This window comes from Sus scrofa, chromosome 5, assembly GCF_000003025.6.
Source record: "Sus scrofa isolate TJ Tabasco breed Duroc chromosome 5, Sscrofa11.1, whole genome shotgun sequence".
NCBI lineage: Eukaryota > Metazoa > Chordata > Mammalia > Artiodactyla > Suidae > Sus > Sus scrofa.
This window is the reverse complement of record NC_010447.5, coordinates 20544642-20560192: the sequence shown is the minus strand read 5'-3', so window position 1 is coordinate 20560192 and position 15551 is coordinate 20544642. Positions and strand designations below refer to the sequence as shown.

At 37.0% G+C, this 15551-nt stretch overlaps 1 protein-coding gene across 1 annotated transcript; it reads left to right on the top strand.

Moving 5' to 3' along the window:
- LOC100627493 (olfactory receptor 6C1-like) lies at positions 12520-14316 on the top strand. The gene has a single exon (XM_003355441.2). The coding sequence runs from the start codon at positions 13000-13002 to the stop codon at positions 13930-13932; it is 933 nt and encodes a 310-aa protein (XP_003355489.2). The 5' UTR covers positions 12520-12999; the 3' UTR covers positions 13933-14316.

Here is a 15551-nt window from a genome sequence, read left to right as displayed (position 1 = left end):
CAAGAGATACATAAAGTGCTAAAAGGAAAAAATATGCAACCTAGAATAATCTATCCAGCAAGAATATCATTTATAATAGAAGGGGAAATAAAATTTTTTTCCAACAAACAAAAGCTAAAAGAATATAGCAACACAAAACCCAGACTAAAAGAAATACTGAAAGGGCTTCTCTAAACCAAAAAGAAAGGAAGGAAAGAAAGGGAGGGAAAAAAAAGGGGGGGGGGACTAGGACTGAGGAAACCACAATCAGCGAGCAGTCACTCAAATAAGCCAGCATACAGATTTAATCATGAACATGTTTCAAACAAAATAAAATTAAAAAGAAAAAAAAGAGTCATCAAAATCATTAAATGTGGGCAAGGGAATGTTAGGAAATAAATAGAACCCTTTTTTTGTTTGTTTGTTTCTCTTCTTAATTTTAGTATAGTAATGAAGTGTTTGAACCCTCAGGACCATCAGGCTAAAACACACAATTATAGGAAGGGGTTAGCATACCTAAAAAACAGGGCAACCACAAGCCAAACCCAAACATTGCATTAGCAAAAAATGAAAAAAAAACAAAAAACAAAAACAAAACACTCAAGCAGATAATAACCGGAGACCAACCAACCAAAAAAAGAAAGGAAGACCGGAGAACCATAGAATCAACTGGAACACGAGGTTCAAAATGGCAATAAATAATCATCAATTATCACCTTAAATGTCAATGGACTGAATACTCCAATCAAAAGACACAGGGTGGCTGAGTGGATAAAAAGGCAAAAACCTTCAAAATGCTGCCTACAAGAAACTCACCTTAGGACAAAGGATACGTATAGCTTGAAAGTGAAAGGGTGGGGAAAAATATTTCATGCCAATAGACATGACAGGAAAGCAGGAGTTGCAATACTCATATCAGACAAAATAGACTTTAAAACAAAAGACATAAAGAAAGACAAAGAAGGACACGATTTAATGATTAAGGGATCCATCCAAGAAGAGGATGTTACTATCGTCAACATATATGCGCCAAATACAGGTGCACCCAGATACATACGACAAATATTAACAGACATAAAGGGAGAAATTGATGGGAATACAATCATAGTAGGAGACTTTAATACCCCACTCACACCAATGGACAGATCTTCTAGACAGAAAACCAATAAAGCAATAGAGATCCTAAAGGAAACAATATAAAAGTTAGACTTAATTGATATCTTCAGGACATTACATTCAAAAAAATCAGAATACACATTCTTCTCAAATGCACATAGAACATTCTCAAGAATCGACCACATATTGGGACACAAAGCCCAGGACCAGATGGCTTCACAGGCAAATTCTATCAAGCATATAAAGAGGATCTGGTGCCCATCCTCCTTAAATTCTTTCAAAAGGTTGAAGAAGAAGGAACACTCCCAAAGACATTCTATGATGCCACCATCACCCTAATTCCAAAACCAGACAAAGATACCACCAAAAAAGAAAACTATCGGCCAACATCCTTGATGAATATAGATATAAAAATTCTCAAAAAAATCTTAGCCAACCAATTACTATATCGAATCCAACAACATATCAAAAAGATCATACATGATGACCAGGTAGGGTTCATCCCAGGTTCACAAGGATGGTTCAACATACGCAAATCAATCAACGTCATATACCACATTAACAAAAGAAAAGTCAAAAATCATATGATCATCTCAATAGATGCAGAAAAAGCATTTGACAAAGTCCAACATCCATTCATGATCAAGAGTCACCAAAGTGTTGTATAGAGGGAACATTCCTGAACATAATCAAAGCCATTTATGACAAACCCACAGCAAATATAATACTCAATGGGGAAAAACTGAAAGCCTTCTCACTCAAATCTGGAACAAGACAGGGATGCCCACTCTCACCACTGCTATTCAACACAGTTTTAGAAGTCCTAGCCATAGCAATTACACAAACAAAAGAAATAAAAGGCATCCAAATAGGAAGAGAAGAGATCAAACTGTCACTGTATGCAGATGACATGATACTATACATAGAAAACCCTAAGGACTCAACCCAAAAACTACCTGAACTGATTAATAAATGCAGCAAAGTGGCAGGATATAAGATTAACATTCAGAAATCAGTCGCATTTCTGTATGCAAACAATGAAATATTAGAAAAGGAACAAAAAAATACAATACCTTTTAAAAGTGCACCTCACAAAACCAAATACCTCGGAATACACCTGACCAAGGAGGTAAAGGACCTATATGCCGAGAACTATAAAACTTTAATCAAAGAAATCAAAGAAGATGTAAAGAAATGGAAAGATATTCCATGTTCATGGACTGGGAAAATCAATATTGTAAAAATGGCCATACTACCCAAAGCAATCTACAGATTCAATGCAACCCCAATCAAATTACCCATGACATTTTTCACAGAACTAGAACAAACAATCCAAACATTTATATGGAACCACAAAAGACCCAGAATCGCCAAAGCAATCCTGAGAAACAAAAACCCAGCAGCAGGCATAACTCTCCCAGACTTCAGGCATATTACAAAGCCACAGTCATCAAGACAGGTGGTACTGGTACCAAAACAGACAGACAGACCAATGGAACAGAACAGAGAACCCAGAAATAAACCCTGACACCTATGGACAATTAATCTTTGACAAAGGAGGCAAGAACATAAAATGGGAAAAAGAAAGTCTATTCAGCAAGCATTGCTGGGAAACCTGGACAGCTGCATGCAAAGCAATGAAACTAGAACACACCCTCACACCATGCACAAAAATAAACTCAAAATGGCTGAAAGACTTAAATATGACAGGACACCATCAAACTCCTGGAAGAGAACATAGGCAAAACACTCTCTGACATCAACATCATGAATATTTTCTCAGGTCAGTCTCCCAAAGCAATAGAAATTAGAGTAAACCCATGGGACCTCATCAAACTGAAAAGCTTTTGCACAGCAAAGGAAACCAAAAAGAGAACAAAATGACAACTTTCAGAATGGGAGAAATAGTTTCAAATGATGCAACTGACAAGGGCTTAATCTCTAGAATATATAAGCAACTTATACAACTCAACAGCAAAAAAAGCCAATCACTCAATGGAAAAATGGGCAAAAGACCTGAATAGACATTTCTCCAAAGAAGATATACAGATGGCCAACAAGCACATGAAAAAATGCTCAACATCGCTGATTATAAGAGAAATGCAAATCAAAACTACCACGAGATACCACCTCACACCAGTCAGCATGGCCATCATTAATAAATCCACAAATAACAAGTGCTGGAGGGGCTGTGGAGAAAAGGGAACCCTCCTGCACTGTTGGTGGGAATGTCAACTGGTACAGCCACTATGGAGAACAGTTTGGAGATACCTTAGAAATCTATACATAGAACTTCCATATGACGCCGCAATCCCACTCTTGGGCATATATCTGGACAAAACTCTACTTAGAAGAGACACATGCACCCGCATGTTCATTGCAGCACTATTCACAATAGCCAGGACATGGAAACAACCCAAATGTCCATCGACAGATGATTGGATTCGGAAGACATGGTATATATACACAATGGAATACTACTCAGCCATAAAGACGAATGACATAATGCCATTTGCAGCAACATGGATGGAACTAGAGACTCTCATCCTGAGTGAAATGAGTCAAAAAGACAAAGGCAAATACCATATGATATCATTTATAACTGGAATCTAATATCCAGGACAAATGAACATCTCCTCAGAAAAGAAAATCATGAACTTGGAGAAGAGACTTGTGGCTGCCTGACGGGAGAGGGAGGGATCCGGAGCTTGGGCTTATCAGACACAACTTAGAATAGATTTACAAGGAGATCCTGCTGAGCAGCATTGAGAAGTATGTCTAGATACTCATATTGCAACAGAACAAAGGGTGGGGGAAAAAATGTCTACATGTAAGAGTAACCTGATCCCCATGCTGTACAGTGGGAAAAAAATAATGATAATAATAAAATTTTTTTAAAAACTTGGTGCATAAAGTCATGTTATCTAGAAACCAGTGAAAGAATGTATTAAGATGATTGAATGTCATTGTGAAGACCCTATTTGATGAAGGATGAAATTTTAACTTCCACAAAATCCTCCAATATCCATCTCAGATCCATGCAATGCTGAGTTTATTTGCCTACGCTTCCTTTTTAACCTGCAAGCGACTATGTTGTGTCTTCCTTTGAAACTATCTGTAGCTTCCATGTAATCATTGATTTGCAATTTAGAATTAAAAAAAAAAAAACAGTGGCTGTAGCACATAAATTATTTCACTGTTTATTCTGAATGATAAAAATATTTTATACTGCAGTCTAAAAGGAATAAACATTGTTTTACAGCTTACTCTTAAATTTTCTTTATTTCCAATGTTTCTTAAAATTTATGAAATATGAAACAAATTAAATATCTGCAACAACTATATTTTTTGCACACTATCTGCAGTGTCTGTCTAATTCGTCCCACTCCTCTGATACAGTTGAATATTTATTTTTCTACTTACAAATAATTTGAAGTTTATAATATCTCATAATTCTTAGTTATGCTGAAGGCAAGTATTATGTCCTATTTTATATACTCTCCTTGTTTATCCGTATTTTTTTTTTTTTTAAGGGACATTCCTGCAACATAGGGAGGTTCCCAGGCTAGGGGTCTAATCGGAGCTGTAGGCGCTGGCCTAGACCACAGCCACAGCAACGTGGGAACTGAGCCGCATCTGGGACCTACACCACAGCTCAGGGCAATGCCGGATTCTTAACCCACTGAGTAAGGCCAGGAATTGAACCTGCAACCTCATGGTTCCCATCGTGGTGCAGCGGATTCGTTTCTGCTTTACCACGATGGGAACTCCTATCTGTATTTTTTTAAAAATATATAAAAGAGGAATATTTAGGCAGCCACCAGTACTCCCATGTGACCTGAATGTATGATAAGAATTTCATAAATAAACTCTTTTCTATTGGGAACCTTTATTCTGTACAATATCCTGAACCAGGTATATCTATACCATATCTTTAATCTTCATGGCTGTATGGAAAATGAGACATGATTATCTCCTTTATTAAAATGTATAAATTTGTGCTCAGAAAAATTGAATCTAAACTCTTGAGCTATAGAGGCAATATGACAGCTGGCTTTAAAAAAAAAAAAAAAACCAAAGTGAACAAAAAACTTGCCTTTGCTTGATTTTATACTTATTTGAAACTCTGTAAGGACTTTCAAAGTTTACGTAGATTTACTAAGGACCTGCACAATTCTACTGATATTTTCTCAGGCACGTCATTTCATTTGGGCATGACTGTTAGACTAGATTAGCTATGGTCTAGTCATAGAAGGTACTAACTCAATATTTATTATACTTGGCATATACATTACAACATTAAGTAATCAAAACAAGATATACTACAGCTTCCTTTGGTGGTGAGCAAGAGAAGGAGCAGGAAAAATGTATGAAGTATTATCAGTATTATGGTACCAAAAATTCTGATTAGAAGGCAGATTAAAAATAATGGAAAATATACATATTAAAATTTATGACTGTACTTCGTACAATGTGGTAGATTACCAGTTTAAAAGAAATTGCATGGAGCATTGGGTAGAGATCTGCATTACGAATTGAGATAATTGGTTGCTAATCTCTGAAAAACAATGTCAAGGGAAACAGACCTCACACAATGTCATTGTTTGCTTGTTATCATTTTTTTCTGTCTCCTTGGACACTATCTCCCAAACTTCCTTTTCTAATTTCAATAGTAATGTGTAGTATGGATTCTATTCCTTAGTGTTTTGTGAACATTCTTGTTCTGGCAATTCTGATTCACTGAATTAGTCCCCTTTGAGCCCAGCGGGAGAGAGAATAGATACAACATTAAATAGCTTGTGCTACTTAAAATCTATGTAGAGCCCATACCATAGAGTTGTAAAACATGTTCTGATATATTATTCTCTTTTATGTATATTCTCCTTTCTTTCTCTATAGTCAAAGAAACATATGCCTGGCTGGATAAAATGAGTAATTTAGGATAAGAGCATTGACAGTAGAAAGCAAATTTGTCTAAAGAGAGGAAATGTTTTTGGAAATGCTGTTTTTCCTAGATTGCAACAATGGCAGTCGCTAATATTCTTTTCATTCCTGCCATTCTGAGTGTTAGTGAGCCTGCATGAGAATCAGAGGTAAGTTGAACATATAGATGACAGTTTCCCAAACTTTGTCAATGAATCCTTACCTATCAGTTCAACTTTTAATCAAATTAAAAGCAAGAGATTCGAGTTATATTTTGCACTTGGATATGCTAAACAGTGTAAAAAGAGCTTCATTTATTTTATGTTATTTTATCATATCAATTTATTAACCCTCTATTAAATAAGGGGCAGGTAATTACTATCTCTGTGTGTTTCTAATTGAGTACAGGCTTTGTAGTAATTTGTTTAAAAGAATAGACTTTAATTTCAGGTAGACTGTTGGTTAACTATTTTAATATATCTAAGGTACATAACCTCATGAGCCTAGTTCTTCATTTGGGAATAAAGATAAAAGTTTTGTAGGTGTGTTATAATGGCTAAATAAGGTGAAATACAGAAGTTCTTAGTTTTCCATTATAACAAACAATGCCTTTGCTAAGTCACAATTATTATGAATATCCTTCCCAGAGTCAGGAATCAATTACAACTAGAAAAAAAGAAAGTAAACAAAATAGGTCTTCTTAAGGCATATTAAGTGTCACACGATTTTTGAGAGGATTTTCACTTATATTATTGCAATTAGTTCTAAAAGACACCCTTGAAATTTCAACTCCACTTAAACAGAGAATATTGAAGCTAAAGATATTAAATAACTCATCTAAAGTCATAAATCCATTAAGTGGCCCACTTGTATTTTTAATCCAGGTTTCTCTAACTGTAAATAAAGTATATACTTCCTGATAATAATTTATCCTAGCATGTAATAAATTAAGATATTAGTAGCATTTTGATACCATATTTTTATTAGTTTATTCACTTTTCCTTCTGTTTTTAAAATTATAGATGGCTAGCTAATGAACTGAAAGTGAGTGGTTATGAGTTGATGTTCACCAAAAATCCCAACAGATAGGAATGTTACTATTTCTGAAATTATTATTAAATGTGATTTGACAATCTCTTATCTCTTGTTTTGTCTCTGTTGACACTAGTATGTGTGCTGAGAATTGAATCTGCCCATCACTATTGAAATAAAGAAATATAACTTATTCATATTTTTCCAGGGAAGTAGTCATCTAAAATAATTGTGAAAAAATAAAAAATATCTAATAAAACAATCCCTCCAACGACTCGAAGGGTTCTCCTGAGGAGTCCTGACTTCATTCAAGACAAGAGAAATTCTCTTTTTTTTTTTGTATTTTTGCCTTTTCTAGGGCCGCTCCTGCGGCATATGGAGGTTCCCAGGCTAGGGGTCCAATCGGATCTGTAGCCACCGGCCTACGCCAGAGCCACAGCAACATGGGATCTGAGCCACGTCTGTGACCTACACTGCAGTTCATGGCAATGCCGGATCCTTAACCCACTGAGTGAGGCCAGGGATTGAACCCACAACCTCATGGTTCCTAGTTGGATTCGTTAACCACTGAGCCACAACAGGAACTCCCAAGACAAGAGAAATTCTTAAATGAACCTAGTGTCATGTCCCAAAGCCCAGTATGATTAAGCAGTGCCCAAGGTAAATTTAGGGTAATTACGAAGCCAAACTACATGTTACTCTCAACACAGAATTAAACAATTTCCCCTTTCTTATTATATTAACCTAAACCTGAAAAAAAAAAAAACACCTCTTTAGGGAGTTCCCATTGTGGCTCAACAGGTTAAGAACCCAACATATTGTCCATAAAGATGTGGATTCCATCTCTGGTCTCACTCAGTGGGTTAAGGATCTGGCTTTGCTACACTTTGCAGTGTAGATCACAGATGTGGCTTGAATTCAGTGTTGCCATGGCCATGGCATAGGCCTGCAGTTGCAGCTCCAGTTCAACCCCTAGCCAGGAACTTCCATATGCCACAGGTGTGCAGCCATGAAAAGAAAAAACAAACAGAAAAACAAAAAAAAAATTCTTTAAATTAACAAAGTAGATAGAAAAAATGATATGATGAATAAAGCATACTGCTAAAAATTTCACAAATCATACCAGCAAAGCAGTATTTGTGAAGTTTTCAATGTCCTGTAATGAGGTTTAACTGAGGAAGAGAACTAGTAGACAGAGAAAAGTTTATGAAACAATTAGACTTTCAAAATCATTGCATTACTAAGATATTTTTCGTCCCAGTGTAGCAGAAAACAAACAAGATTATTTGTTTTGTTATTAAAAACAAAAACAATAAAACATACCAGAAATAACATGGAACCAATCTAAGTCTCTTAGCTCATATCTTCTGGACCTTTGAACACAATCTATCTTTTGTTTATTTATTTTTATCTTTTTGTCTTTTTAGGGTCGCACCCACGGCATATGGAGGTTCCCAGACTAGGGGTCTAATCAGAGCTGTTGCCACCAGCCAATGCCACAGCCACAGCAATGCCAGATCTGAGCCCCATCTGAACCTATATGGCAGCTCACGGCAATGCTGGATCCTTAACCCACTAACGAGGCCAGGGATCAAACCTGCAACCTCATGGTTTCTAGTCAGATTCGTTTCCGCTAAGCCACAATGCGAACACCTGTATCTTTTAATATAGAGTCTCTTTCTCACCTTGGGTGTCAAAGAAATTGTAAGTTTATCTAAAGGGTCATTATCAATGTTAACTTGATGGTAGGGATTTAGGAAGGACAAGACATAGCGGTGTTTTAGAATGAAATCTTGAAGATATTTGTAATCACCTTATTTACCAAAGGTGAAGTATTACTGTCAACTTTTATTTTGAATAACTCAGAATCCGTCTCAGGAATTCTTAGAAAGCAAGTTAGAATTAGTTTTGATGAAATAGGTGAAAGGAAAGATAAAGCTTAATAAACTTCACCATGTTCTTCCAGGCAGAAATGTGAACTTGCATTCAGAAATAAAAGCTGAAGGAGTTCCCACTGTGGTGCAGTGGGATAGGGATCCAACTGTAGCAGCTTGGGTTGCTGTGGAAGCATGGGTTCAATCCCTGGCCAGCCTGGCCCAGTGGGTTAAAGGATCTGGTGTTGCCACGGCTATGGCATAGGTTCCAGCTGTGGCTTGGATTCAGTCGTTTCCATATGCTGTGGGTTTTGCAAGAAAAAGACAGGAAGAAAGGAAGGAAGGGAGGGAGGGAGGAAGGCAGGCCGGCTGTAGAGATGGGTTAATGCTTGGAGCTATCTTTCGTGCTCTGCACGAATACATCCTCTGGTGTCTTTAGGCTCTAGAAATCATTAAATATTGAAGTATATCTCTCTCAAAAGTCTGGCGAATGAAGGAATAAATACTGATAATTTTTATCAGGCTTATTTGATGTTGGTAAATGAATATAATCCATTGAATTTTCATAAACATTTTCCCAAAAATTATAAATACCACTCCCAATTTTGTGACATGACATCATCTCTTGCTAGAGTTTCCTTAAGCCTGCTTTCCCTGGTCCTGGAAGACTGGCCACATAAATGCTTTCCATTGATGCTCACGTGAACTCTCCCACAACTCTTCATACATTCCTTCACAAGTTTAGTTAATAGAACAGGTGTAAATCATTCTATTATTATTCACAAAAGTGTTAAAATTAACAGGAAACTTAAGAGGAAACTCGAATATGTACAAAAGTCAAAGTAACATTAAAAATAGATTGCAGGGGTTCCTGTTGTGGCTCAGCAGTACAGAACCCAACTAGAACTTGGATCCATGAGGATGAGGGTTCAATCCCTGGCCTTCCTCAGTGGGTTAAGGATCCAGTGTTGCCAGAGCTGTAGTATAATTCACAGATGCAGCTTGGATCTGGCATTGTGGTGGTTGTGGCCGTGGCACAGGCTAGCAGCTACAGCTCTGATTTGACCCCTTGCCTGGAAACTTCCATAGACTGCAGGTGAGGCCCTAAAAAGACAAAAATGAAAATAAAAATACAGTGCAATGGCACACTGTTCACCATGTAATAGTAGTAATGTAATTAAAGAGAAATCTGGATCTCCAAAGCCAGTAAGTTACTACAGAAATTTTATCTCATTTTTCTGATGCAAATGTGTTTTGTGACTTTGAGGTGTTATAAAAAACTAGTGTTTTCATTAGAAAGCCAATTCCTGATGCAGGAAGAGCAATGTTACCAAGCAAGAGTAAAGTTAAAAGGCTGACTTGTAAAGAACTTAAGGACATTAATTTTGAAATAACATCTTACAAAATTTTCTTTTAAATTGTTTATCAGGAACTTTTAGGAATTCCCTTCGTGGCACAGCAGAAATGAATCCGACTAGGAACCATGAGGTTTCGGGTTCGATCCCTGGCCTCGCTCAGTGGGTTAAGGATCCAGCATTGCCATGAGCTGTGGTGTAGGTCGCAGATGTGGCTCTCATCTGGCGTTGCTATGGCTGTGGCATAGGCCAGCAGCTACAGCTCCAATTAGACCCCTAGGTTGGGAACCTCCATATGCTGTGGGTGCAGCCCTTAAAAAAAAAAAAAAAAAAAAAAGATAAGAGACAAGAGATAAAAAAAAAAAAAGAACTTTAGCTTCCTTTATAAGTTCTTTGTTATAAATTTACTCAATACAGGGAATTTATGAAAGCAGATAATGTATCGTGAATGCAGGTAAAGTAAGAAAACACGGTTTGTTTTTGTTTTTTTGTTTTTTTTTTTAAAGGTAGAACCAATGTGACATATACCTTAGAATTTGGCATAAAATGGAGAACTGTAACTGAGGGCAGTGTGTGATTCAACGACAAACTCAACATTAATTACTTAATTAGACAAGTGTTTATTTTAAAGCTGCTGTCACTATATTAGGCACTGGATTGTGTAGCAACAGCTTGGAAGGTAAGGCTATCCTACACAGAATAGAGAGGTGTGCACAGGAGATTTAAGGAGATTTATAGTATGTGCATTGGGTTTGAAAGGATGATGATGAGATTCCTATAGAACTCATACAATGGGTACTACACCTGGTGTTTTGGGAATAAGGAAGAATGTGATTTGCACATCATTGAAAACTGCTACTCACAATGCTAGTCACATAATATATTTTGTTTAATACAAGCTTCACAATCTTTCTTTACCTAACTGGGGAGCAGAGAAGGGAAGTGGCCCCTGGTAGCAATGTTAATGGGCTGTAAATACCTAAGACTCCTTAAGGTGGTGATCAAATCCTAGCAGAAGAGGAGAGAAGCAGATTGTGGAAAGTGGGGGAGTGCTGATGGGTGGAGAAGGCAGACACACCGTGGTGGGAAAGGTCATCACGTACACAGAGAGGAAGAAGAAGGTATTCTCCGGAGTACCTGACAGGTCCTGTACGATCAGGTGATTCTAGTTCATTTTCGTTGTGGTGGTTTTTACTGTTTCGATGTGATTCTCCTGGTGCTAAATTTATTCATTACTACTTATCTTAGACATTACTTTTTATAGAGAGCAATATCTAAATCCACAGGTTTTCAGCTCTGTGGCTGGGGAATGTTTTCTCCATTGAACAGAGCCTTATATGGCTCTTATTAGATGTTAAGCATTTTTTTAAATGCTTCACATACATTCACACATTTAATGCTCACAATAACTTTATGAGATAGAGTTATACACAGTGGATAAAGTATGTATTTATAGGTGAAGCACTGAAGTAAGTGCCACACCTAGTAAGTGGCTTGGATTCATATCTACAGATCCTCACTTGCTTATGGAAATATCAACAGTAAATCATTTAATTTTATTTTTTAAAAAAGAAAAACTAAGAGTCACTATTTCAAAAACATACAAATAAGCATACTTTTACCCCTGCTTTCTGGAAGGGCACTTATCTAACTCCTTCACAATGATAATTTTAGCAAAATAATAATGATAATTTTCATAATAGCCAGGGAACCATATCCAATCTCTTGGGATAGAACATGAGGAAGATAATAAGAGAAAAGGAATGTGTATATGTGAAATTGGCACTAGCATTGTAGATCAAATATACATTAATTAAAAAAAATATTTTAAGTAGTATTCTAAATAGAAAAGCAAATGCATCATATAAGAATAAAGTCCATAATGATGACACATGGTTAGGCTGAAACATTATAAAGTGCTGCCAAGGACTCAGATGTAATCAACCTTCAGCTTATATTATTTTCTACCTGCTACTCCCCTCTGTCCTGAATATCTGCAGTTGCTGGTGGCAATGACTTTAGCATTTCTGACTTCCAATGAGGTAGGAGAAGTGGTTGGAAAAGCTGAGTGTTAGCAAAAGGTGATAGGTAGCTAAGGACAAAACATTCGCTTTTTATTAAAAAAAATATGGTATCTTTCCCATTTTTTTTTTTTTTTTTTTTTTTTTTTTTTTTTTTTTAATTTTATTTTCCCACTGTACAGCAAGGGGGTCAGGTTATCCTTACATGTATACGTTACAATTACAGTTTTTCCCCCACCATTTCTTCTGTTGCAACATGAGTATCTAGACATAGTTATCTTTCCCATTTTTGAGGATTCTCAATATGATTAAATGTTAAAGCTACACAGTATGGGAAAACTTGTGTAGGGAATAACACCGTAGCACAAAGGTTGTTCTCAAGAAACCTGATGAAAATATTCTGAAGATAATATTTGGAGTCAGAAAGGCCTTGGAGCAAATCCTTGCCCTACCACTTCAAATGCCAGCATATTTAAATTTTTAAACCTGCCTTCAGCAAAGTTTTCACTTATAAAAGAGAGGAAATGAAAGTAATATTGTCATTATCAGTTTGTGTTAAATTTTCCGTGAGTGAAATGACATACTATTTTGTCAAATCCTAGCTCCACAATTGAATATTTGGTAATCCACTCTTCTAGTTTGTTCTTTGCACTTTCTCCTGTAGGAGTGGCAGAAGAAAAACAGACAAGCAACTGAAGAATGAAAAACCATACAGAAATAACTGAGTTTATCCTCCTGGGACTGTCAGATGACCCACAGCTTCAGGTTATGGTCTTTGTCTTTCTGCTCATCACCTACCTGCTCAGCATCACTGGGAACCTGACCATCATCACCCTGACCCTGCTGGATCCCCACCTCCAGACCCCCATGTATTTCTTCCTCAGAAACTTCTCCTTACTAGAGGTGTCATTCACAACTGTCACTATACCCAGGTTCCTGAGCACCATTATTACAGGAGATAAAACTATTTCTTTTAATAATTGCATGGCTCAGTTATTTTTTTTCATTCTTTTGGGAGTCACTGAATTTTGTCTTTTGGCCGCCATGTCCTATGACCGTTATGTCGCCATCTGCAAACCTCTGCATTACTTGGCCATCATGAATCCTAGACTCTGCATATTGCTGATCTTTGCTTCTTGGCTGGCTTCATTCTTAATCATATTCCCATCACTCATGTTGTTCTTAAACCTTGATTACTGCAAGTCTAATATTATTGACCATTTTACCTGTGATTATTTTCCCCTCTTGCAACTTTCCTGTTCAGACACCAAATTCCTAGAGATGGTGGGTTTTTCCTTTGCTGTGTTTATTCTATTGTTCACGTTGGCATTAATAATTCTGTCCTACATATATATCATCAGAACGATTGTGAGAATTCCTTCTACTAGTCAGAGGACAAAGGCCTTTTCCACGTGTTCTTCCCACATGATTGTCATCTCCATCTCTTATGGCAGCTGCATTTTTATGTATATTAAACCCTCAGCAAAAGACAGGGTGTCTTTGAGCAAGGGAGTGGCCGTGCTAAACACCTCAGTAGCCCCCATGCTGAACCCCTTTATTTACAGCCTAAGGAATCAGCAGGTCAAGAGAGCCTTCATGGAATTGGCAAGGAAGGTTTGCATTTTTTTCTAGAAAATGAAGAAAGAAAAGTACTGTTTCATATTTTAGAGGCATAATGAAGAGCAGTTAAATGAAAATATGGGCTTTCAAAATATAGTACTTTCCGCACAGCCTCCCTAGAGTTATTTTTCATTGCTTATACTTATGTTGCCAGCAGGTTCCCAAGGATTTGCATATACATTTTTTTATTTTTCCTTTTAAATTCTAATTCTTCTCATGAAAGTTATTTTTCAATTTTTTCCCCATTCTAATTCCCTTCCTTTTCTCATGCTCTTTCTTTCCTTTGTGTTGGTCTTTCCAGTCTGTACCTATGACACTGGTATCATTTCCTTCTTTGAAACTTTTTTTTTTTGTCTTTTTGTCTTTTCTAGGGCTGTACCTGTGACACATGGAGGTTCCCGGACTAGGGGTCAAATTGGAGCTATTGCTGCTGGCCTATATCAGAGCCACAGCAATGCAGGATCCAAGCCACGTCAGCAACCTATAGCACAGCTCTCGGCAATGCTGGATCCTTAACTCACTGAGCGAGGCCAGGGATCGAACCCGCAACCTCATTGTTCCTAGATGGATTCGTTAACCACTGAGCCACGATGGGAAATCCTGAAACTTTTTTTAATTCCAATTTTTTTCACAATAATTCTAAAAAAAAAATTTAGAAAGACAGAAAGTGGCAGAGCAAGAGCACATAAGAGAGAACTGTGTTTTATAATTTCATCAGGAAACACTCTAGAAATGAAGGAATTAGTAAATCATGTTTAACATTACTTTTAGTTTAATATACAAAGACCATAAAATGCAATCTGATCATTATATTAGAATATTACTAGTACTACCCACTCCATGGTGAGGCCACTTAGTCACTATGTGAAAAACAGTTATAACTAGAATAAAGTAAGGATATAATCTTGAGAAGTCAAAAAATATTTCTCATTACCAATTTTTAAATTTTCTGTGCCATATAATTTATCAGTGCAAAAGTCTATTACTGGAGTTCCCTTATGGCACAGCAGGTTAAGGATCCAGTGTTGTCACTACAATGGCTTAGGTTGCTGCTGTGGTGCAGGTTCAGTCCTTGGCCCAGGAACTTCCACATGTGTGGATATGGCCAAAATAAAATCTATTATGAATATGTAATTGCTTATAAAAAACTATTAAACAGCTTCCCCTCCTTTTTGGGAACTCCATAATTAACTTATATGCCATAAAATTGTTGAAAAATCCTGAAGAAATAAATATCACTGGATACCAAATATGACTATATTTGCTGTGGTCAGTGTAAATAAATGTTTGATGTTAAGTTGGCTTATTATTATTATTTTTTTTTTGTCTTTTTGCCTTTTCTAGGGCCACACTCACAGCATATGGAGGTTCCCAGGCTAGAGGTCTAGTCAGATCTGTAGCCGCCACCCTATGCCAGAGCCACAGCAATGCAGGATCCGAGCAGCATCTGCAACCTACACCACAGCCCACAGCAACACAGGATCCTTAACCCACTAAGTAAGGCCAGGGATAGAACCCACAACCTCATGGTTACCAGTCAGATTCATTAACCACTGCGCCACGATGGGAACTCCTAAGTTGGCTTTTTGATCATCAATAGCTAAGGGCTTTTGTAACTTTCTCATATTTGC